This window comes from Danio aesculapii, chromosome 15 (genome assembly GCF_903798145.1).
Source record: "Danio aesculapii chromosome 15, fDanAes4.1, whole genome shotgun sequence".
NCBI lineage: Eukaryota > Metazoa > Chordata > Actinopteri > Cypriniformes > Danionidae > Danio > Danio aesculapii.
In genome coordinates, this window is record NC_079449.1 from 29,221,190 (window position 1) to 29,246,613 (window position 25,424).

Consider the following 25,424-nt stretch of genomic DNA (forward strand, 5'->3'; position numbering starts at 1 on the left):
TGCTTTTGAAAACACTATTGGTTGGGTTTAGGGAAGCCGACGAAGGGTCAATCGGTGCTTTTTAAAGCACTATCGGTTGGGTTAAGGGAAGGGGTGGGTGGGGTTAACGGTCGGTTGGTCAGTTAGTCAGACAGTCAGTCAGACAGTTTACAGCGGCTTCTGGTGGATTTAGCTCTTGGATTAGGCTCGAATGGCACTCGCAAGAGACATTTGTCATCTGAAAACACATACACAGCGGCCTCTGGTGGATTTGTGAAATTTAAAACTGATTATTTTTTAATGATATGAGATGGAATAAATTTGTATTTTAAAATAAGTTTTTTTTCCCTTCATATTTATTAACTCTAAATTTAGAAAATATTTTTGGTACATCAAAAAGTGTCTGTGATGACCATCGACAAGCTAATCCAGCTAACAATAGTGCTGAAAATGTATTTAAATCTGTATATTGCAAAAAGGTCCACTTTTTGAGAAAAAAAAGAATCACCCCTTTCACTAGGCTGGTTTTGTTATCTTATTGAGTCTTTAACTTGGAGTGTCTAAAAGAAAGTACCCAGCAAGCACTTTTTATTTTTAAAGTATATCCAATAGACGTCTAAACATAGTCGTCTTGGCTAATACAAGGTTTAATATTGGGCTGTCAGTGAAATCTAATAGACGTCTAAAAAAATGCCAAAACTAAACTTTAGTCACAAAATAAACAGAAATAAATGAATACACATAAAGTCTGTCTAATCTCTTTATTTGACTGTTATTAGATGCCTATTAGATTTTCACTGACAGCCCAACTGTTTTAGCCAAGCTGTCTTTGTTTAGATGTCTATTAGACGTCTATTAAACACAAAATTGTTTGCGGGTATCTGCTTCATACTGTATATAGAGGAAAGAATTTTAGGCTCTTTCCGTTGTTCGTTTTTTTTTTCTGGTGACTCAGTATGAACAGATAAATGAATAAAAAGCTAATTTAAAGTCACTGCACACATCTTAAACAATGATGATACTTATTGCCACACCCTTTAGTTTAGTCTCTCTCTCTCTCTCTCTCTCTCTCTCTCTCTCTCTCTCTCTCTCTCTCTCTCTCTCTGTGTGCGCACCACTGATGCACTCTCTCCATCAGAATCAAAATGTCATGCCTGAGGAAACGTGAAGGGAAGTTCGCAGAAGACTGAATTTCAAACGGCACAAATCAAAGCTGAATAAAAACCCACCACCACGACATTGTCGCCCATCTCCCCTCAGATCAAGAACAACACATGTTCCGTTCAGAAAGCCACACAATAGAGAAGAAGATCCAAAGAGGTGCGGACTTTGGTTTCTGTTAATGCGCATGATACTGCAGCAGTTGTACTACACCAGCACACTCCAACTCACCTTGAATAAGAGCATCTGCCATGCCATTTTACTACCAGGGGGCGGATGATTAACCAATACACGCCCCAAAGCGCTCGGCATGATCCAATCAGAGAGCCGCAGGGGCGGACCCAATGGCTACATTCCCGCACTTGGTTTCACTTTGCACTTCGGAACATCTCCGTCTTCCATAAAGGCGCTGGTGCAGGTGCTCTGTCTCTTCGGGGGAGGAGGATGCCATAGGAAGGACGGGCAGAGGGGTACAAAAAATGAAGGAAAACGCAGAGAGAGGAGAGCACAGGATATGATATAAGCAGGGTATCAGTCTGGAAACGGAGGAAGCTGAATATGAAAGATTTATTGAAAGGGGCACTTTGAGCTATTATTCCTGGTTGGCAATAGTACTATGATTTGGTATGTGGCCACTTTGATAGCAAGTGTTTTCAGCACCCGAGGAACGGCAGCTCAAGGTGAGTTGAAGTGCAGTATTTTTAATTCTGCATCAGACTGCTTGGATAGACGCGCATTTTATTTACGCGTTTAGAAGATGCTTTATATTCACAAACACACACACACAGGCACACACACACGCACACACATCAATGCATACGTTTTAATCAGAGTATCGGCGATTGTTGAGATTTAACCCGTGATTTTTTTTGCCTTACTAGCGCCATGCTTTAGCGTGCTTATGAACATTAATGTCACTAATGTAATTTTCTTCAACATCAAATGCATCCACTTGACAATGTGTTATTGCACCTGCTAGTATTTGCATCATCTCATATTAGTGCACGAGCGAGACAATTGAAGGCGTGTGTTGGTCGCTATTGCAATCGATTGATGCTCCTTTGATGACAAATGATTTTTGTGTGCCATAAAAAGCGTTTATGCTTTGAACATCCATGATGTATTGCGGGATTCGAGACGGTAGATCATTGATGAGACTGTCCAGAATTGCAGTTTGTGTCGAAAAGGGGCGTGCGGCACTGAATGGAGACATGCTGCGATTGTCTGGGATACTACAGTCCGTCGTGCCTGTTTACACAGGGATGTATATGCTCACATTTGTGTATTATGTTGATAAATGCACGATTGCATAGCTTCAACACAAACGGTCGTGTGTTTTTCGGAGGCCACCGTGTGTAGGATGCTTTCGTTAGCTGGCTTTGTTCCCTTTATTGATAAAATCCCCTTTCTCGAATATAATTCTTATATTTGGAGCTGTTATTTGTTGACGAATGGACTGACTTAACCTTGCATTTCCGTCTTTGGCCCACGGGAGGAGCTATTTCCTCCTTTAATTGAAGGGGAAACTGGTGGAGTACAGTGATTGTCTTATTAAACATACAGTCGTTTAAATCACGAAGTTCAGTTTGTAATTGGAAATATTTAAAAGTGGAATTAAATGTGCAATTTACTGAGGCTTATCACACAACCGCCTTTATAAATAAAGAGTAAATTATCATACCTTAATTTTGTCATATTGTCAAATTAATAAAGTACATCATATTTGTATCATAATGTAAAACAAAGCACCCATAAAACAAAAGTTTTGCCAGCACCTGCCTGTGAATTAAAATATTTACTAAGATGTTATACAAACGAAAACCTAATAATGAATAGTAATATTAAATACTTATCATTATAGTACTGTTGAATGGTAAAGTTTCATATAAAAAGCACAACTGAGGTTAAAATAAATTATGTGTTGTTTGTTATTATTAATAATTTATTTGTAAATTATTATTGTTTGTTTGTTTTTAATCTTGTTTTCAAATATTGAATCATTATTCTTTTATTTTGCTAGAAAACTGCAAGGAAACTTATCTTTTGTTAGCTGATTTATATCTTATTACAAACTTGGAAGATTTTCAAAGCATGTTGTATTTTCAAATGACACTCAGACTTACAGCACTCACAAAAAAGAAGTTTGTGTATGTCATTTTCTTGTGAACTAAGGCCCTGAAAAAGAAAAAAAAAATCACAAGAAATGACCTACAAACCCTACCTCATTTGAAAATACAACATGCACCGAACATCTTCCCAAGTTTGTAATAACCCTGCAGGCACAGGATGTCAACATATTGATGTTGTGCCCCAATGCACCCCAATGTCATGGGGCGTTGGATTTTGTTTGGAAATGAAAATCAAGTTGACATCAGAACCCAATGTCAGGCAGACGTCAATGTCCAATGTCCAATGTTCAACATAAAATCAATCTAATATCAACCAAATATCAATGTCTAATCATGTTACACCTTGATGTTGTGTGGACATTACCACTATGACATCTATCAGATGTTGGATTTTGGTCACATTCCAACACAACCTAAAATCAACCAAATACCAACGTAATTTGACATTGTTATTGGTCATCAAAATTACGTTGTCCTTAGACGCTGACAAGACTTTGAATTTTGGTCACCTGGCATCGTGACCTAAATCTAACCTAATATTAATGTCTTATGATGTTGTGTGCATGCTGGGAATATATATATATATATATATATATATATATATATATATATATATATATATATATATATATATATATATATATATATATATATATATATATATATATATATATATATATATATATATATATATATATATATATATATATATATACAGTATATATAATTTGGATCTTGGTAAGTGTAAATTTAGGTCCTGATGCCAACACCTTGCAAGTGCACTGATTAAAGTCACTGATTAGTTGCTGTAAAAAATAACAGGGAAAATCCCAAGGCCTATGCTTGTTTGAAAGCTTTCTGCCTTCAATTTGATGTACTCTGTGAAATAACACTCACAGTCTGTTTCCTTCCTCCCAAATCCACCATCAGCCATTTTGAAGCTGTCGTTTAGGGAGCGTCAAGCACACTGTAATGAGACAATGTTAGTGTACAAGTGGCATAAATTAGGACTTGATAAGAGCACCACTCATCGCTTTGAATTTCTCTGATTGACAAAATTATACCGCTGCCCAATGTGGCAGAGTTTCTTGGGTCTGTCTAACAGCTTTTTGTAAAATAAAATATAGAGAGAATATCAGTTTCATATTTGAGAGCAAATTTCAAAAATTCAATAACAATGATTTATTTGAGACAGCGAGAAGTGCATTCGAGTCTCACGAGATGTCGGAAGAGATTAGAAACTGCAACAAAAGCAGACAATTCACAATAAAAAAGGATCTAATCAGACCAATGAAGTTCTTTAGGTCTATGTGAGGAAGGTTATTTAAATAACATCAACTTTTGATATCAGAACATTAAAATAATGTACACACTGGAGTATATTAAAAGGTATCTGAATTTACAATCTCTGTGTTAAATTTTATTGGCCCTAGTGATCCTTAAAGACTCCCGTGAGTAGATTTGAGCCTCATTACAACCTTTAAAAGAGTATTAAACCACACAACATCGGAAATGATACATTTAAACTACAAAACATTAGATAGGAGAGTCAGGTGATGGTAATAGAATGGTAAAAAGCCAACTCATAGTGACCGCGATAGACACAAAGCATTACAATAAGCAAGGCCAGCGACAGTCTCAGTCTTAATAAAGCTGTGAAGAGCAGCTCCTGGCACAGTTTGCAGATTGTCGGTAATGGACACCTCTGGCAAAGCTCCCTTCCCCCTTACCTTGCCAAGCAGTATTTGTCTGACCTGCAGTCTTCTGACCGTTGGGCGCAGCCACTTGCCCCAGATCAGCGAGAGTGAAAACTGACAACTTTCTAAGATCCTGGGTTATGATCTGAAATCCCAAGGAGGATAACATGACATCCAGTTGCTCAAGAGTCAGTCACAGATGGTGACTTGTCTAATAGTAATACCATTTTTTAGGAATCACAACACATAGCATTTTAAAACCTGAACTAACCCTGCTTTAAAATAATTTTAAGATACTTGAGGGTCTGGAAAACTGACATCAATGATATCCTGTTTTAAGGCCATTCATATCAAGGACAATTACTTTATGTAAATTCTGAGCCTGAATATGTTTAATATAGCCCGAAGTCATAGTATTGGAAAAACAGTTGGCGAAAAGTACAAGGATAAACATACTACCGGTACTTGCAATGAGATAGAGGGATTTGCTTTAAATGGACAGTTTGCTATGTCATGAGGCCATGGGAGAGGAGTTTTGATTGATAAAGAAGTGATGCTATACTGATGATGTGACAGTAATAGTGTGGTAGATGTCTGAATTTCATTCATGCTTCCTATGTTCTTACTGTATACAGAAGATATATTTTTTAAGATTTGCAAAATAAGAGCAAATATGTGCAAGACAACATGCAATTCCAGATGTAGCTTTAAATACGAATATTTAAAGTTATACTGTGTGAGAATAGGGATCTCAACACAACAACTATTATAACACGTATGAATAATATTAGAATCATTTTCTGAATGATATGTTTCTTTAGCTGAGAGTAAAAACAAAGACAGCCAATCAGAATTTACCCGGGTTTCAGACTGTAAATGAGGAAGCTGCAGCACATGCTTATATTAAACAGAATATTATCGCACATCATTATAGCTTTTTAGATGCTGTATACAATTTCCACCACCAACAAATGTCCAAATAGGCTGTTTGTGTAAGCAGCTTGTTGCAAACTATGTGTTATGTTATGTTAGCACCCTCTAGCTTGCATTAAATAATGGCATTGTCATGTTACGTGTGTCATCATGAAATGATGAACGTCAGTGCTAATCAAATGGCAATTACCCACTATTTTTCCTGCTTTCAATTCACAAAATTTATGTTTACACGTTTGGCAACACAATTTACAGTCTATATTCAATGTGCATATTAAATGTGTGTGTCCTCTAGGATCAAGCCAACACAATCTCACGGCAATTTGTAACTTTTTTTTAGTGGCTAATTTGTACGAATTCGTACGATCTAATTCGTACAATTTAGTATGATTTGCTCATCCTCCAATGACGGTTGGGTTTAGGGGCGGGGTTAGGTGCCACGCCTCCTTTTTAAAATCGTACCATTTCGTATGACTGAACTTGTACGAATTCGTACGAATTAGCCACTAAACTGTCAAAACGTAAAATACTTACGTTTTCTCGTGAGATCAGGCTGATCAAGCCCATGATTGTTTCACTACAATAATACAATACTCAACCAATCGAGCTACACAAATCCAGAATTGTTAAATGGATGAGATTATAGAATTTTTTAAATCTTACTTGTGGGTGGGTCACTATATTAGTAAATGTGGGTCCTGTAGGTAATTTTTCAGGTAAGTAACAATTTATTTTTGTATAGGTTTTGTTTTTTTTGGTGTAATATATATATATTTTTAGCTCACAACATGTTTGATTTGGCACATACTGGAGATTAAGTTGGTGGTTCATTCAACTATGGCAACCCCAGATAAATCAGGGGCTGAAACAAAGAAAAATGAATGAATGCACAAGTTTAAGGGCTTCATGTAGAGTTTTTAAAACCCTTGTTATTAGTGAGAATCATTGTAAACAATTTGTTCTTCAGCCCGATCTAACAAGAAAACATAACTATTTTACATACATTTTTTCAAAGCCTACCCCTCATTGGGGCTGAGCAAATCGTATTATAAGATAAAAATGTTACAAATTAGGGTTGGGGTTAGGGTTATGACTTTTCATAAGCTATAAATTTAGGTTATGAATGTAAGTTGTTTGTGAACTAAATCTGCTGTAAATAGTCAAGTTACCAAAGTGACAGCAAAGTGACTACCAATTTAGTCACATTTGCATCTTTATTGCTGCCAAATGTAACACATAAATGATATAAAACAATTTACATTGTATTCTTAAAACATTTTGTCCTGTTTCATGTTTATTTTTTTATTTTTATTTTTTTTATTGTAAAAATGTAGTTTTTACTCATTTAATCTAGGCTATATGCTAGGGCTTAGACAATAAATTCATGCATTGCGAATCAGAAGAAAAAAAAAATTCGAAAATTTTCAGAATGCATTGGGATTTTCTCTTGAATCAATTCCGAGCTTAATTTTTGCCACCAGATTGTGCTGTGTGCTTCACAAACAGCCACACTCTGCCAATCGTTACACATACCACTTGAATATAAAACAATCATTAATAAAGTCAATGATTTCATGACAAGGTTTGAGCGAACTACAAGAGTGTTATAGTGATCTGTGTTTACATGAATCCTGTGGAATAAAAACCATGGTGCAAGTACATTTGACCACTTAACAGTACATGAGATTGTTGGTAACAGGAATGCAGGTTCGTCCAGAAGTAAACGAGAATTATTCAATTCAATTCACCTTTATTTGTATAGCGCTTATACAATGTAGATTGTGTCAAAGCAGCTTCACATAAAATTATGTGTATTATTTATTAAATTACCTATTAATTGTATTATATTAGCATCTACCCCTACCCCAAAACTAACCCTCAGAGTATTGTATAAACAGCAATTAGATAAAGTATTATTTATATTATTTATCAAATTACTTATTAATTTTATTTTATTAATATCTACCCCTACCTCAACCCCAAACCCAACCCTCATAACAATGTAAAAACAGTAATTACACATATTATAATTACTCATATTATCTATTAAATTAGCCAATAATTGTATTTTAGTAATGCCTACCCCTACCCCAACCCTAAACCCACCCACACAGTAATGTAAAAACAGTAATTACTGTTGTACAGTAATTGTATCATTGTATTGACATAAATAATTGTTACTTTCGGCCATAGATGATGTCTCCCTTCTAGACTTTACCATGACTGAAAAGTGCTCTCCTTCATGCTCACTAAGAGTTGACGAATAACAACTAGCCTAGAGCGCCATCTGTTGTTAAAAACTCCATCCATGAATCACAATACATTACATTCTTTTTTCATAATTTTATATTTAAGTACATTAAAAGATCATGTACACTTTAACTTTGACTCAAGTATAATTGAAAAGAAGAACTTAAAGTCTGCATTAACCGGAAGTTACGACCATTTTTTTAGTTAATTAGGGTAATTAGGCAAGTTATTCTATAATGATGGTTTGTTCTGTAGACTATCGAAAAATATATAGCTTAAAGAGTAGGGCTGCACGATTCTGGCTAAAATGTGAATCATGATTTTTTTTTTCTTAAAATCAAGATCACGATTCTTTAGATGTAAAATAAAGGTTAATAGGAGTAGGCTATTATTATTGTTAATTCTCAAACATATCATCACTTTGGAATGATAAGGTTCTATCTGTGTTCTGAATGATTTTGAGATATTGAGCTTCAAAGTTTTTGCAATCCATATAGCAAACAGTATGTGTGTAACATTTTTATTTATTTTTTTTATATAAAAGGCTTAAAATGTAAACAATAAGTTGTCATTTAATTAGAATATGTCAATAACTCAATTTAGACAAAAATGTGAGATAGAACCTTAATAATGAACCTTAAAGTAACAATATGGTAAAACAACAATAATAATACTAGGCCTATGTGTAGCTCTACTGTTGGTTAAAATGCAAAATTTTGTACAGTCATTATGGTGGACTTGAACAGACTTTCAGACTTGAATGTCCTGGTTGTTAATTCACAGTAAAATGATGACATCTGAATACAACTATTCATAATTATAAAATTTAATTATTATGTTTAAGACATGTGGTTATCATTTGTCATTGACAACATTATTAGACCATTTGTTTCAGACATTTATCATTATCATATTTCTTCTTGCATTATATTCAACATTATATAAGCTAGAGTAGCTATACTGACACTGTAAAACATTTATTTTCATGCACAACACTATGTGTTAGCTATTAAAGAAAAAAACATATCAAATGCTTGTCGTAATCATAACTAAAAAGCGATATGATCATTTAAATGATGCGCGGCCAGTTTCATTTTCACTTCCTAGTGCGGCTCATTGCTGCTGTCACTGTGATAAAAAACACACACACAAGAAAATCATTCTTTCAGCACGTCTCTCAAACAATCGCTCAAACTGAATGTTATTTACAATTTTATTACGTGTTATTCACAGCCTATGCAGGTTCTGTTCTCTAAAGTAGCCTCATTGGCGTGCGGCCGTGGTCAGCTCACGTGTGATGTTGCGGCTGCAAATTCATCAACGTTACATGAAGAAAGAAATGAAATTTCTGGGTGAATCATACCTTATAAATACAGTATGTGACACTTTTAACGCCCCTGGAAGGTGTTCATGTTCCTGTGAAGACTTGTGTGACTGCCTTGATTCTCTCCTGACCTTGAAAATATAATTGGCTGAATCGTAGAAAATCTGAATTAAGATCGTGTGTAGGGTCGAATCGAGATCGTGATCTTTTTTCGATTAATCGTGCAGCCCTATTAAAGAGGCTAATAATTTTGACCTTAAAATAGTAAAAAAAAAATTGAAACTGCTTTTATTCTAGTTGAAATAAAACAAATAGGACTTTCTTCAGAAGAAAAAATATTATCAGACATACTGTTAAAATTTCCTTGTTCTGTTAAACATCATTTGGGAAATATTAAAAAAACTAAATAAATAAAAGGGGGGCTAATAATTCTGATTGCAACTGTAAATCACAGTGAATGAAAAATAGCAATGTCAGTTTTTTCAATATTGTGCAGCCCTAATTTAAAGGTACCCATACTATTACTTAAAGACTTGATTTTCCTACTTGGTCCACCGCAGCGTTTCCACAGTGTTGGAAAAAAAGCCTTGCAACATCTAAAGGTGTCCACTGTCAGCTTGTACGGGTCAATCAGTGAAGGCACAGTGCTGCTGTCAGCCCTTGTGAGGCTGGGCTGAGATGTAGTGCTGTTTTAGGCCGAGCTGAGACAGTAGCTCCAGCTAGAATTGGGCACGATGCCACACCGCTGCCTACATCCTCTCCCAGTCTCACCTTACAGTCTGTCTCCTTCCAGTCCTCCATCAGCTGGGGCTCGTGTCGTTTCCCTCACCGCCATGAAATATTCAGCAGCTCGCTCAGACTTACTGGACTCCACAATGCACTACATCTCAAGAGCTCTTTGCAGTAGACTACAGAGACTCTCATTAAAATCAGCGCTAATACAGTGATGAGTTTGCTAGCCTTTTTTGTTGCTATATGCATTGTGCTAGTTTTCCACCACATATCTTTGCGCCTTGTTCTTGTGAAATATTACACTGATGCCTTTGTGTTTAGGAGATAGCAAGCATAAGAATCTCTGTCGCTCCCTCAGGGACACTTTACTATCTTCGGCTCCCCTGTTTTCTCAGGCGTAGCGGTGAATCTCCGCAGTGGAGGCGCTGTTTTGTACGCCGGCTTCATTATTCATCATATTTTAGGTGACGTCTTATTAAGAAGATACCTTGCTTTGTTCTGCGTGCATGGTGGGTGTGTCGTCATGCCTTCTGATCTTATCGTACTTGGGTGTAATGTGGAAAAAGATGCTGAGGCCTTTGCTTTTGTTTTCCTCAAGATGGGATTTCCTGCTGAGAAGGTGCATTTCTTCCTCTGCTGTCATCAGTTTTAAAGCGTAACTGTAATCAAACGCCGTTTCAACGTTTCAGGCTTCTTCACAATCTTAGATTTTGTGTGTGTGTACCTGCCTGTGTTTGCATTCCTTCTATATGTGAGGTCTGTGAATTACGAGGTTAGACTCTCTCTAGGCCGTCGTCTAGATAAAGATGGTGCCAGGTGGCGTGGCTTGGGACAGTCTGAAGGAGTTTTTGGGTCAGTTAAAGAAACTGTTACTTGGCATTTTGCTTGTGTGTCTTAAAAACTGTGTGTTTGGTGGTCTGTGATTGAATTTTGGTATTTAGATATTATGATGTTATAAAAATTTAACTTATGGTCCGTTTCTACTGAGTGATACAGTATGGTACTGTATGGGTCGCTATGGGTCACCTTTATCAGGCTTGTGTTCCACTGCCAAAAGGGTACCAAACTCCACACAGAAACACCAACTGACCCAGCCAAGGCTGGAACCAGCGACCTTCTTGCTGTGAGGCGACAGCTCTACCTACTGCGGCACTGTGTCACCCTATATTATATTATATAATATTATATTATATTGTATTATATTATATTATATTATATTATATTATATTATATTATATTATATTATATTATATTATATTATATTATATTATATTATATTATGTTATATTATATTATATTATATTATATTATGTTATATTATATTATATTATATTATATTATATTATTCATTTTCTTTTCAGAGCATAAATTTGTTGCTAAAATAAATTTTCAAGTGGTGATTGTGCCAGCAGGAAGAAAACATACTCTTGAGTGAACTGTTGATTTATCTAATTTTGCTCAAGATGCAATACACAGTCCAACTCAATACTAGTGCCTAGTTGGAAATCTTTAGAATACGGTAGCATCAAATCCATGTTGAGGCTCGGAACAGATCGGTAAGTTCAGAGAGACCAGCCTCCAGATGGGCCATGGCAATGAGTTTGCGATGCGGTCCATCAGATGGACACCTACGACCCTGTTGCAGTCACGGCGGCTTGTGTTTCCATTGAGCAAAGCGGCCATCTGTTGTCCCAGAGGTCTCTTATTTCATCTGCTAACTTTTTCTGTTGTTCTGGAGTCATGGAGAGGCCACTATTACTTTTATAATAGTCCGAATATTTTTTTCAATTCAACCTTTACGCGGTGTCATAGGAAATGCGGTTAATGTAATTTTGCCACATTGTATTAAAGCCTAAATGATATGGAAGTTGAGGCTGAGTATACAGTGTCTGAATACAAGTACACAGTGTCTGAATAAAACAACTTCTGAATAAAAGAAAATGTAGGACGGGACTTGACGTTGTCTATGGGGAATTGATTGAATTGATGGATCATTTAGTTTTGTCACTATGTACATTTATATGGACACCAATACTCTGATTTTAATATGATTAAGACAATACTCTGATTAAGAGTCTACTATGTAAACAGTGATTTTTGATGACCTTAATCCAATTAAAGTCATAATCAAACTAAAGAGAAATCGAATTAAGACAGGTGGTGTATTCCGATTTTAGTCGCATTATTGAAGAGCAGTACAGACATGTAAAGACCTTAATCAAACTACTACCGTCATGTAGGACTTATTGCCACATTTTGTGGCAGGATATTCCATAAATTCCATAAATATTCTTTGCACACACCGAGTCAGCAAAAAACCATCCATTCAAATTCTATTAAAACATCACTCTTCGACTAGTCCTTACTTCATTCTCGCATCCAATATCTCAGTTTGTCACAGGGGCATTAATGAAATGTTCCTTACTGAAAGTGAAACTGCCGAACTGCAGTTAAAGTCAGAAAATTAAAAACGAAACACCAGCAAATACATGAAACTCCGGAGGAAATGTTGGATAGCAATGGTAACGCAATGATGTTAATCAATCTATAGACTATAACATGTAAAACTGGATCATGAGAGGAACATTCAAAAAACAACTCATGTAAACACCTTAATCATATTATTGTCTTATTCAAATTAGGCAAAAAATTCGTTTACTTATGTCCATGTAAACGTAGTCATTAATCGATCCCAAGTGAGTGACTGTGCATTTACTTCTCTGCCGATAAAAGCGTCAAAATTCACTACATTGATCAAATCAGTTACATTCCTGCATAAAACGTGCTTTCTAGCGTGAAAATGCTGCACACTTATTATCAAATTCATTTAACAATGGAAGTTAAGTTGTTGTTGTTGTGTGTGGCTTTGCTCCACTTATCCAATATGTGTCCATATGTCTGAAAAATTCTGAAGTCATTGTAATTAACATTTTTTTAAAGAACAACATATATATAACATTGATGCACATCAGTAACTCGCCAGTACCTTTTTTGATGTATGTTCCTGTAAGAAAACATTGTAAATAACTGAAAATCTAGTGACCGCAAAAATCAAACACTTGGGAACAACTGTGGTCAGAACCAAAGTTTACAGGACTGTGTTCTCTGGACTCCTCTCAACGGTGAACGCACAGCAAGAGGTTTTCATTGGAAATCTTGTAGAAGAGGGAGAGAACTTTTATAAAAAAGCATTACAATTGCAAAAAAATGCAAATTGCCAGCCAGATCTAACAGGAAAATGTTATGTATTGGCAAAAAATTAGCTAATTTGTATACATTTGTATGATGTAAAAATGTGTGCCTCTAACCTAACCCTTAAACATAACCTTCATCGAGGGAATGACAAGATCAATAAAATTATATAAATTCATATGAATTAGCCACTTTTTACATAATATGTAACGTGCCATTTCTGTCAGCTCTGTGCCTTGTTTGTCTCCATAGTTCTCTCATTAGTTACCATTGACATTCATTGACCACACCCCTCATCTTGTTTGTTTCCATAGTAATTCACTGCCCGACTTGTTCTCTTCTGTATAAATTCCCCAGTGTTGCCTTGGTCTTATGCCGAGTTCAGAGATCGGGATATTTAGCATGCCAGATATTTCAAGGTCATTGGTGACAAGTCATCAATTCTCTCAGATTGTGTCTTTGATAGTTCACACTGCGTGATTCATGTGAATGAGCACTGATTTTACAAAATTGTGCAATGGAATTAGTGATGGGAGAAGTAGTGGTGGGCAAACACATGAAACACAGAGGGCCCAATCATACACTTGGCGCAAAGCGGCGCAAGAAACGACAAAATTGTTGTTTGCTAGTTTGCAAGTGTCATTGTGACGTTTTGCACCACACTGTTTAAATAGCAAATGCATTTGTGCTCATATGTGCAATATGTGAAGCTTTTCAAATGATTCGCAAAATTACTCAGTTTCTAAGCTTTCAAAACACCACATGCTAGGGACACCTGCTGGTCAAAACTGCGTATATGCACCCAAAACTCTTAAAAATAACTCTTTAAGTAAAAACATGGTTTTAAATTGGCATTTTAAAACAACTTGCAAATCCTAAATGTATTAATAAAATGCAGCTTGTTCTCTAATATCACAATATATTAAGTGTCAGCATTCTTTTAGCAATTTTCAAGGCTTATATTGTTTGTTGCATTTTGGGCTTTGCTAAAAAAGACAGGAGTCTATTACATATTATTACTTTCAATTTTACAAATGTCTCAATAAAACATCTACACACTTGTAAAACTTTTCCAGGATTAGGTTAAAAACTATGAAACCTGTTTAGTGATTTGCCACTGAGGGGGTGATTTGAGTGAATTCGCATAATTCATGTGGAATCAGTATTACAGATGGCACCCACACTCCCAACAAAACCATTGAATTTTCTAAACATTTCGAAGCATTAATGACATAACGAAGCCCTGTTTGCTAAAATCATGTGACATTGACAATGTGTAAATGGGCAGGAAGCTTGATGAAGCAGTGCTTCGAGAGCAGCCATCACTAACGTCCCCTACACAAGGGTGTAGAATCACTCTTGACATTGGTCGGGACATACATCCCTAGAGCACATGCATTGCTCAAATTGTTTTTGAGCCTTTAAAAACATGAATAAAGTACTTAATTCAATATTATTAAGTAAAATAAACACTTAATAATACAAATAACAATTAATGAATCATGTTCTACACTGCAAAAGTCAATTTACCTGATTTTACTGAAATCTGGCTTTGAGGAGGTATGAATGAAGAGAAATTTAGAGGGGTGTGTGATTCAATTTAAGTTTTATTTTGATTATTGTTTTTCATAATCATCGAAACTGAATTCCATTAAATGCACAGCCTTGGTTAATAGTAATATAGTGAACTCATAGCAAACTTGAATTTAACCCTTTGTGCACAAATAGGTTACTAATGGTTGATAGAGCATTATTTTATTTTGAAGTCGATTAAATTATTGGTAGGGACATTTCAGTAATTGGTGGATATTGGTTGGCACATGTCCCCTCCGTCAATGCCAGTTCTATACTGTAAAACCCAACAGTCAACTTTATCAAATGACATGAGTGTAGTTTTGAATTGACTGAAAGTTAATTCTACTCATTTGAAAAGAGTTTTGAACTCAGTGAAGGTAATGAGTTCATTAAAAACATCATTACTTCAGCTTAAATGGAGTACAGTACTTATATAGATTAGTTTTTAACTCAAATGGTTTGTTGCAATCGGTTTCCTCAAACGGTTTGAGTTGCCCTAACTCATAGGGTTTTACAGTACTCAGTTGGTTTGAGTTCTCTTCATTTATTGGGTTGTACTGTGCTCAAATTGCTTTGTTTACACAAGTGAATTAAGTTCACAGTACTCATTAGGATTAGCTTTTGAACTTAAATGGTTTGTTGCAATCGGTTTCCTCAAATGGTTTGAGTTGCCTTAACTTATTGAGTTTTACAGTGTACGCCCTTGCCCCTACTAGGCATAGGACGATAACCGGTTTTAAGGTTTACCGCAGTTTGGAAAAGTTAAGGATTTGAAACCGCAAATATTTTCTTTCGTACCGTTCCAAAGGTATACTGTATGTACCTTTTTTGTTTTGTTTTTTAGGATTATTTTACTAGGTTTGTTAGGGCAACAGTAGTAGAGCAAAAGGACCCTCCAAATCAAAAGCTACTGGTCAGCTCACGATTCAGGAATTGTTTGAAAAACAACATACATATAAGCATGCTAGACCTGAAGAGTGCAGTGGCTTTACTTTATATCCAAAGAAAAAAAAGCTATCCAAAGGTGCCTTTTCAAGTTGTTATGAAATGTATGTTTTTGAAACTAATGAAGATAGTCAATGATTTATTCAAATTGTTTAGCCTGACATGTTTAAAATAAAAAAGCAAAAATATTTTAAATGTTTCTTAATAAAATATATTGTGTTCAATGGGAAAAATTTTGTTGTATTAACCCAAACATTTTAAAAGAATTAATACCGTGAAACCGTAAAACCTGGATATTTTTATCCAAGGTTATCATACCGTCAGAATCTTATACCAGCCCATGCCTAGCCCCTACACCAGATATTGTATACCTATAACTCCACCCGCACTACCGTTGTTAGACTGGTCACTCATGCCATGTGTTGCTTTCTTTGGGCAGCTCTGCCACATGGCTCTCTAAGAAGTGACCTTCATCGTGTACAGGCTGGCATTCAATTACAGGTTTGTCAGTGGCCGGTGCAGTCGAGTGGGTTTGTGTCCTTGAGAACCCACCTCTGCTCTGTTCTCCATTTGATTGCCTATTCATGATGTGTCCCACTGGCCCTGTTGGCAGGGAGACTAGCGCGGCCTCTTGGTGCCCAGATTACGCTTGATCACAGGAAGGGACGCCTGCTGCTGATGTGCTATCATATAGTATTAGTTTATGCCATTAGAGAGCATGAAAAGACTGTGCTGAATGATATAATCTGCATAATTATGATGATGAATATAAACAAATTTACACGTCAGCTTGTAGCATGTTGGCATTAGTTTATTCATCCTGCAAATGGATTATTCCATCTGCTGGTGGAAAGGGTATTTAAGTTGGGGATTGTCTGAGCTTTAGTAACCACTCAGCTTGGTTGTTTGTGTCTCAGAAATAGAGGGAGTCACACACCACTGTGAGCTTCTCTTCGAATCAACCCATTCATGGTTTGTGGTGTTTTATAGCATTAAGCATATATATATGCTATGGAAGCATATGGAAGTAGCATTAAGAGAATAAGATCAGATGCTTATTATATGTGACATTTTCTGAAGTCAAGAGTTAATATATACAGTTGAAGTTAGAATTATTAGCCCCCTGTTTATTTCTGTTAATTATCTAGGTTAGGGTATTTAGGCAAGTTATTGTATAACGATAGTTTGTTTTGTAGACTATTGTAAAAAATATATACTTTAAAGGGGCTAATAATATTGACCTTAAAATGTTTTTTAAAAAATTAAAAATGTACTTTATTCTAGCCGAAATAAATCTAATAAGATTTTCTCAAGAAGAAAAAATATTATCAGACATACTGTGAAAATTTCCTTGCTCTATTTAAACACCATTTGGGAAAAAAAGTCAAAGGGGGCTAATAATTCTGACTTCAGCTGTACATCCAGTTGGGTGATATGGCTAAATAAACCTACAGGACTGTGTTGGGTAAAGTTACTTTTAAAAGTAATATTACAATCTTAAGCCTATCTTTATCTTAAAAAAACAACATATACTTTCACATGAATTTCCTTAAAAATTAACTAAGTAACAGATTTAGTTACAGAAACAACAACAACAACAACAACAACTTGATATGGCCTTTTAAATGAAACTTTACCCAACACTATATTGTGTTTTATACCTCCTATATTTGTAAAATTGGATTCAAAATATAGATTTCAGTTGAAATATTTCATTAGCTCTGTATTATATTATTTTGTTATTATTTCATTTATTCTTAGTATGCCAAGCTTCCATGGAGAAAACGAGTAGGTTTTAGACCAGAGATGCCCAAACTAGATGCCCAACTAAAGTTGGCCCATAGTAACCTTTGATTTGGCCCTTTTAAATGTTGTAAAGGATTTGAAATTTTTTTTAATGAACATATTGTTGCTCAACGAATAGACCACATTTCAGAAATCCTCCTCAGTGAACGAATCAAGGCAAAGGCAGGTGCAGTTTGAGTAGTGTATTTGGCTCCATTTAAACTCCATTTACATTATAATAGGTTCATTATAAGATGTAAAAAATATATAATTAGTTAACATGATTAAAGTAATCTTTACTATAATGTTCTGTTTATTTTTAAATGAATGAGGAAATTATCATATTACAATACAATTTACCTTCTGCCCATGACCATCAATCAAGTTTGGTTTTTGGCCCTTGATAAGAAAATATTTGAGCATGCCTGTTTTAGACAAATCAAATGAGCAAGTTTAAACTAGACAAACCCATGAATATGGAACAGTCATAATACTCATTAGATGACATTTCACCATTTAAATCGTTTAAATATATTGATTTATTGATTGATTTAACTGAAATATATTGATTTAACTGTTTTAAAATCATTAAATTACCTGTTTATTATAATGTATCATGTCATGCTGGGAAGATGCAATATTACAGTGGTACAATTTCATTTTTGAGACAGTCTAAATAATCAATAGAGTATATATTGCGATAATATTTATATCAAAAGTATCTGTGTTTCTATTAAACAGTGTGTGTTTGTGAGTAACAGATAAGTTGCATGTTATTAATCGTTGCACTTGATAACAGTAGTTATCGGTAATAACTACATCTCGGAAATTCAGAACCAATCAGAAACAAGTATTCCAGAGAAGTGTGTAATAATAAATCGTATTCCCTAAAGAGACAATTCACACAAATATGACCATTTTGTCATCATTTAATCATGCTGTGCCCAACTCTGAATGTTTGTAGCCAAACATGTTACAAAATTTTAATATCGCAATATATGAATATTAGAAATTAGACTCAGATTACAGATTTGCATCCTTTTTGTGTAGATAGATAGATAGATAGATAGATAGATAGATAGATAGATAGATAGATAGATAGATAGATAGATAGATAGATAGATAGATAGATAGATAGATAGATAGATAGATAGATAGATAGATAGATAGATAGATAGATAGATAGATAGATAGATAGATAGATAGATAGATAGATAGATAGATAGATAGATAGATAGTCCCGACCTTAATCCAATTGAGATGCTATAGTACAATCTTAAAAAGCCAGTTCATGCTCAAAAACCCTCCAATGTGGCTGAGATAGATAGATAGATTTATAGATAGACAGACAGACAGATATATATAGATAGATAGATGGATGGATGGATGGACGGACGGACGGACTGACAGACAGACAGACAGACAGATAGATAGATAGATAGATAGATAGATAGATAGATAGATAGATAGATAGATAGATAGATAGATAGATAGATAGATAGATAGATAGATAGATAGATAGATAGATAGATAGATAGATAGACAGACAGATAGATAGATAGATAGATAGATAGATAGATAGATAGATAGATAGATAGATAGATAGATAGATAGATAGATAGATAGATAGATAGATAGATAGATAGATAGATAGCACCAGCAAGTCCACTTCTGGCTTAAGAAAAACTAACTAAAGACTATGTGGTGGCCTAGTCAAAGTCCCGACCTTAATCCAATTGAGATGCTATAGTACAATCTTAAAAAGCCGGTTCATGCTCAAAAACCCTCCAATGTGGCTGAGATAGATAGATAGATTTATAGATAGAGAGACAGACAGACAGACAGACACAGACAGATAGATGGATGGATGGAAGGAAAGGAATGACGGACGGATGGACAGACAGACAGACAGACAGACAGACAGACAGACAGACAGACAGACAGACAGACAGACAGACAGACAGACAGATAGATAGATAGATAGATAGATAGATAGATAGATAGATAGATAGATAGATAGATAGATAGATAGATAGATAGATAGATAGATAGATAGATTATAAACTTCTGTGGTATCAAGATTTTTCCTGTAAATATTTGATGTAATTAGATTGTCTTCTGTACAAATGTTGCATTTCCAACAATTAATTATTTACTAGGGACTGGTAATTTGCTTATTTGAATATGGATCCTTAGAGAGAGGCTGCTGGAGTTGCATCCTTGATTTCCAGCTATTATAGAGAAAACATTTAGTTGAATTTTGTGCTTTTTATATAACAAAATTAATAGGTTCATGAATAATGATTTGTATGATATCTCAACACAATCTGCTCTGTGCTCAGCAAAAAATAGGCAATGCGAGCTTGAAGTGTAAGAATGTTTGGTCTGAACAGCTCAGCATATGAACAGACACTCAGACGGGACTTATCTTATAAATAAAGCTTCATATTTCTTTTGCTATACTGACCTGGTCATGCCTTCTCTCCTTTGTATGACCTCAAAAAAAGATTATTGAGTTGTTTGCATGTTGACCTTGATAATTCTCCTCACAAGAGCTGTGCAGGCCATCATTTCTTTTGCTTGAACCAGCATGACCAGACAGAATTTATTACAATTTATTAAAAATGTACTACAAGGTGTAGGGAAAATATGATTTGGTAATAAAAAAACAACAACATATATTTAAAAATGTTTTGTGTGTGTTTAGTTATATGTTAAGTGTAATGTATGACGTTAACCACTGATGAAATTTCTTCAAAAAAATTTATGTTGCCATTTAGAGCATTTTTTTTGGCATAAGATAAAAAATAACTGTCATGTTATGATATTTATATTAATTATTAGACAACTAAATACTATAAAAAATTATTATTTAACTTCTTAAGAGAAATATTTGTTGCAATAATCCTAATTTTTAGTGAAAAAAATGTTATTTTGACCAACTATCATTTTAAAATAAAATAAAATGATTAAGAAACAAAATAAATAATGCTATGAATCACAATATATATTTTTTACATTTAAAAGAAATGTTATCAGACCTAAATATGGAATAAAACTACATTTTTACAAAAACCCATACATAATAAATCCAGAGAAATTGCTAACTTTCAGGTGTTCTCTTAATTTTGTTTATATGTCATTGTTTTATATTCAGCTAACTCAGCTAAAGACACAGACACTGACATATAACACAAATATGCGCCCATTCAGCTTACCAAGAGCCTATATAATGCAGTGTAAATGTGTGGTGTGAGTGATGGGTGTGTTTATATGCGCTGAAAGGGTCGTGTGTCTTTGTTGTGCCTTTGGGAGTGAAAGCAGACACAAGTGGATTAAAGGGGGAGTGGTCACATGACTTTAGCTGATACTGGGGTCCAGCACCTTTAATCCTCATGTTCCTGCCCTGCCATACAGTCATTTGCAGTAATCTGTCTTTCTTTGAGCTGCAGAAACAGATTTTTTTCTATACACATAATGTGTAACTCATAAAATAGAGTTGTAAAATTACTCTGAGATGACATTCTTATTCAGTTTATTTGTGTTAGGGTTTTTTTAACTGAATGATGCAAACATGCACTGTAATTATAGTAATTACTACATGGCATGAACATACCTATAATCATGAAGTCACTAGTTGATTCAATTTCATTTCATTGATTATTATTTTCACAATCTTGTTAAATTCTGTCAGAGGTCACACTGGTGGCAATATTTGCTATCTTTGAATAAGTGTGACCAGGCATGGGATGGTAACCGGTTTCAACCGGTTTCTGTTATACCGTTTCTAGAGTTTTTTTTTAAAGTGTTTTGTGAAGAAATCAGTGTTTTTGAAACTAAGGAAGATGGCAGAGGTCAATTATTTATTTTAATTATTTAACCTGACATGTTTACTGTTCCAAAATATTATAAATGTTTCCTAAAATAAAATATAGTGTATTCAAAGGGGAAAAAAGTTCTGTTTTTTTTACCCAGACATTTAAAAAGAACTTATTTTTGAGCAGTAATCACAATGCTAGGGCTGCACAATATTGGTAAAATCTAGCATTGTTTCTTTTTATTTATTTTGCAATATATAATGTGATATGAATACAGTTTCACCAGATGACTTAATATCTCTATTTGGAAAGAATTTATAATGCTAGATTGATTGGGATGATTCTGCAGTGGTAATGCATCTCTTTAAAATCTAATAAACTTTTTGGCGTCCCCCGACACATTATTGATGAGGTCTGTACTATTTGCAGTGCATTTCTGTATTTGCATGTGTTGTGAGTATTTTCATGCATAACAATCTAAAAGTGTAAAGTGTTTTATCATTTTCTGAGTCTGACAGTATTCAAGTACAGCAACTGAACGATGAAAATAAAAATAGTTCAATAAAATTACTTGTTGTTAAAGTCACACATGGTACAATTTCTTATGCCTGAATGGTTTTAAGGTCATTAAAATGTCAAAAACACATGCAAATGATGAAATATCCTGCGGTGTGACTATTGTGAATCACATTGCGATATCGATACTGAAACTATATATTGTGCAGCCCTACACAATCAGAAACTTATACTGGCCCTTGCCTAAGTGTGACCATTTCACAAGCCAGTTATGAAAAAGGACCAGTGGACATCATGGTGCAAGGCAAGCATGCAGGTTAATTTACTCACAGATCCATCTCAACCATGCTGTCACACCCTCAGCTCGTTCCTGCAGTCCAAACCACCGCTCTCCCTCACCATCCACCACTTACCACACTCATGAACCCTCACCCGATTACTGATCACCTACACCTGCACCAGCAATCACCACTCACCATAAATACTCACATTACTCATTCAGTCAGCGGCTGGAATCAAAGACACATGGTCCTCCTCATCTTCTCTACTGAACTCTCATGTGCTCCTCCTCATGTGCTCCTCCTTCTTCTCCTGCGAATACAGTTGCACCTAATTAAGGGAAGTGACTATTCTTATGTTGGCGTTTAACCAAAGTACTGAGATAACCCTTCCTACTGTTTGTGTGTGAGATCGCTCACCCTCTACAGCGCCATTCACCTGCTTCACCTACTATTGTTGTTGCTGCATTTGAATACACGCCCTTGAAGTTTTACCTTTCTTGTGTGGCCATGACACACATTAAAATTTGACTCGAAGTTCTGCTACAATGCCCAATGTGAGTTCTGAGTTCTGCCCAAATGTGCCAGAGTGTGTGTGTATATATAGATATTAGTGCTGGCACATCTAAAATAAAATGAACCACCAACCCTTTTGCTTTGATGCGACTGTGTTACCCACTGCACCACCATGACACCCTCACTTATACATATTAAATATATATAATACACACATATATATTATTTCAAACCAAACTTATGCTTTGGATACGATTAATCACGATCAATCTTTGCCGAGCACTGATATATAGTCGTATCTCTAAATTCTATTATAAAATCAACAAATCTCATCCTTTACAAATATTTACATAGATTATTATTATTATTATTATTATTATTATTATTATTATTATTATTATTATTATTATTAGTATTATTATTATTATTATTATTATTTTATTTTATTTTTTTTAAGGGGAGGGGGGGGGGGGGGGTGGGGTAACAGAGTGTAATACTTTTTTACAATGATATAGCAGTATATTTAAGTCTTTTACTTTAACTTTAACTGAAAATAATAAATGTTGACTTAGCAGCTGGCCTATAAAATTGTATTTAAATTCTGTTATTAATATGTTATTTCATATAATACATGTTGCACAGCAGCAATAACATTTAAGTCATAAAAACTAAGAAATATATATTTAGTTAAAACTGATTTTTAATTTTAAGCTGGAAAAAGTTAATAAATTGCAATTTATCCCAGAATATTGCAATATATTTAAAATCGCTTTAATATTGTATTGTGACAATATTGTATCAGTTTGTAACTGCTCATACTTGTGAAATGCAACACAGCATATCACCTTCAGTTTTTTACATTTGTCATGTCAATATACGCATACTTGTGATCAAACATCTGAAAAATACAAATATGTAAAGTCGCTGACGAAATAAGGATCAAATGGGTTAGATAATATTTTTAGTTATCACTTTATTTTGATGGTCCCTTTACCACTTTTTGTTAAATTTAAGTTACATTGCAACTACATGCCAACTAATTCTCAATAGATTATATAACAAACGACAAGCAACAGACCTGAAGTCATTAATTTTCAGCGTAGAGTAGTCCGGGAGCTGCGTGGACTTCCGATCATCACCATATGGGGAAAAATCTAATCCGATTTGAGCTGTGGACACTTTAAAATATTTGAACTCCTGCAACTAGCCCATATATGACTGGCCGATTGGATGTGATGTATTCCAGTATTTTCCAAGTAGGTACAGGCACGCGAGATGAGAAATAGTATTTTTTTTCATAATTTTTTGGATCAGAAAAGTCTATATTAAAAAAAAAGTATTATTTTCATAAATGAGTAATAAAAATATTATTTTTTAATGTTGTGTCCACATTTCCTCCAAAAGATTTAGAGATCTATAAGTTTCTAGTATACATTCAATCATACATTTAACCATGGTGAACGCACAGAGAATAAAGGCTCTTGGTTTAGTCCTTTATTTCGGTCACTTTGAGAATCAGCTTCTCTCCCATGGTGCACGACAAAACTGAAACTTCTTTGCGATTCTATTCCAACAGTCATGCCCGAATGTCATGTGCAGTGGAAAGGCAGCTTTAGTGTGAGTTGACATGTGCTTACAGTCAGTTAAATGTCTGTTGAAGGAGCAATATCAACAGATATTAAGCAGACAGTCTAATACTAATACTCAAATGACAATTAATTGGTATGTAGTTGCAATGTAACCTTTAGTCAACAAAATGTGCAATAGGCAGGGATGGGCACAACAACATTGAAATGTATTTTAAAATAAAATACCAAATACATCGATTTTAAGTGTATCAAAATAAACTACAAAATACAGCAGCCACAAACGTATCAAAATAAAATACTGTATTTTGAAAATATTGCAAAATACTTTTACAAAGGAGCATGACATTTATTATAGATATATACGAGGTATAGCTAAAAGTTTGACTCTCTTATAGTGATTTTATTATAAATTTTGTTCAAATTCCACACAGAAAGTCCTGATTTGAAGATGATCTCTTTAATAACTGTAAAAGCCATGTAATGCAGATAATGAGTTGGAACATAGTTCTATGTATTCATTGTGTTTCCATCTATTGCATGGCCAGTAAAATTGACACCATCTCTTAACAGTCTTATATTTTAAAAGGATGATATATGAAGAGGTTATTTAAATTTTTTGCCATATTAAATATCATTACAATTGTTTTTTGCTATTGAAATCGTCAATTATAATGTAAAAACATGATTTCTGGAAAGTCAAGTACGTTAGCAATTGTACTCTTCAATGCACAACCTGCAGATAAACTACTGGCATTTGAAACAGCCAATGAATTATTGTACACTGAAAAAAATGACTCCGAGATGGTTCCTTGGATTTATTTATTTTTTTATCTTGGGATTTTATTTTTGGATTTATTTTATTTTTAGTTAAATGGTTGTAAGCAACGTATCTGTGTTAAATTTAAACAAACAAATTAAGCATCAAAATTAAGTACTGTCATTTGTCAGTTATTTTCCTTATGTGTGTTGCATAATTTCCATCCATACTCCAAGCATTGACCACCT

General features: G+C 34.5%; 1 protein-coding gene across 4 annotated transcripts in view; it reads left to right on the top strand.

Annotated features, from left to right (window-relative positions):
- The first annotated feature begins 1,549 nt into the window (after positions 1-1,549).
- The window catches only part of igsf9ba (immunoglobulin superfamily, member 9Ba), a 119,727-nt gene continuing 95,852 nt past the window's right edge, over positions 1,550-25,424 (top strand). For all 4 annotated transcript variants that reach the window (XM_056473524.1, XM_056473527.1, XM_056473526.1 and 1 more), the window contains exon 1: positions 1,550-1,820. In XM_056473524.1, the coding sequence (XP_056329499.1) occupies positions 1,757-1,820 (64 nt within the window). In that variant the 5' untranslated portion in view covers positions 1,550-1,756. The remainder of the gene's footprint in view (positions 1,821-25,424) is intronic.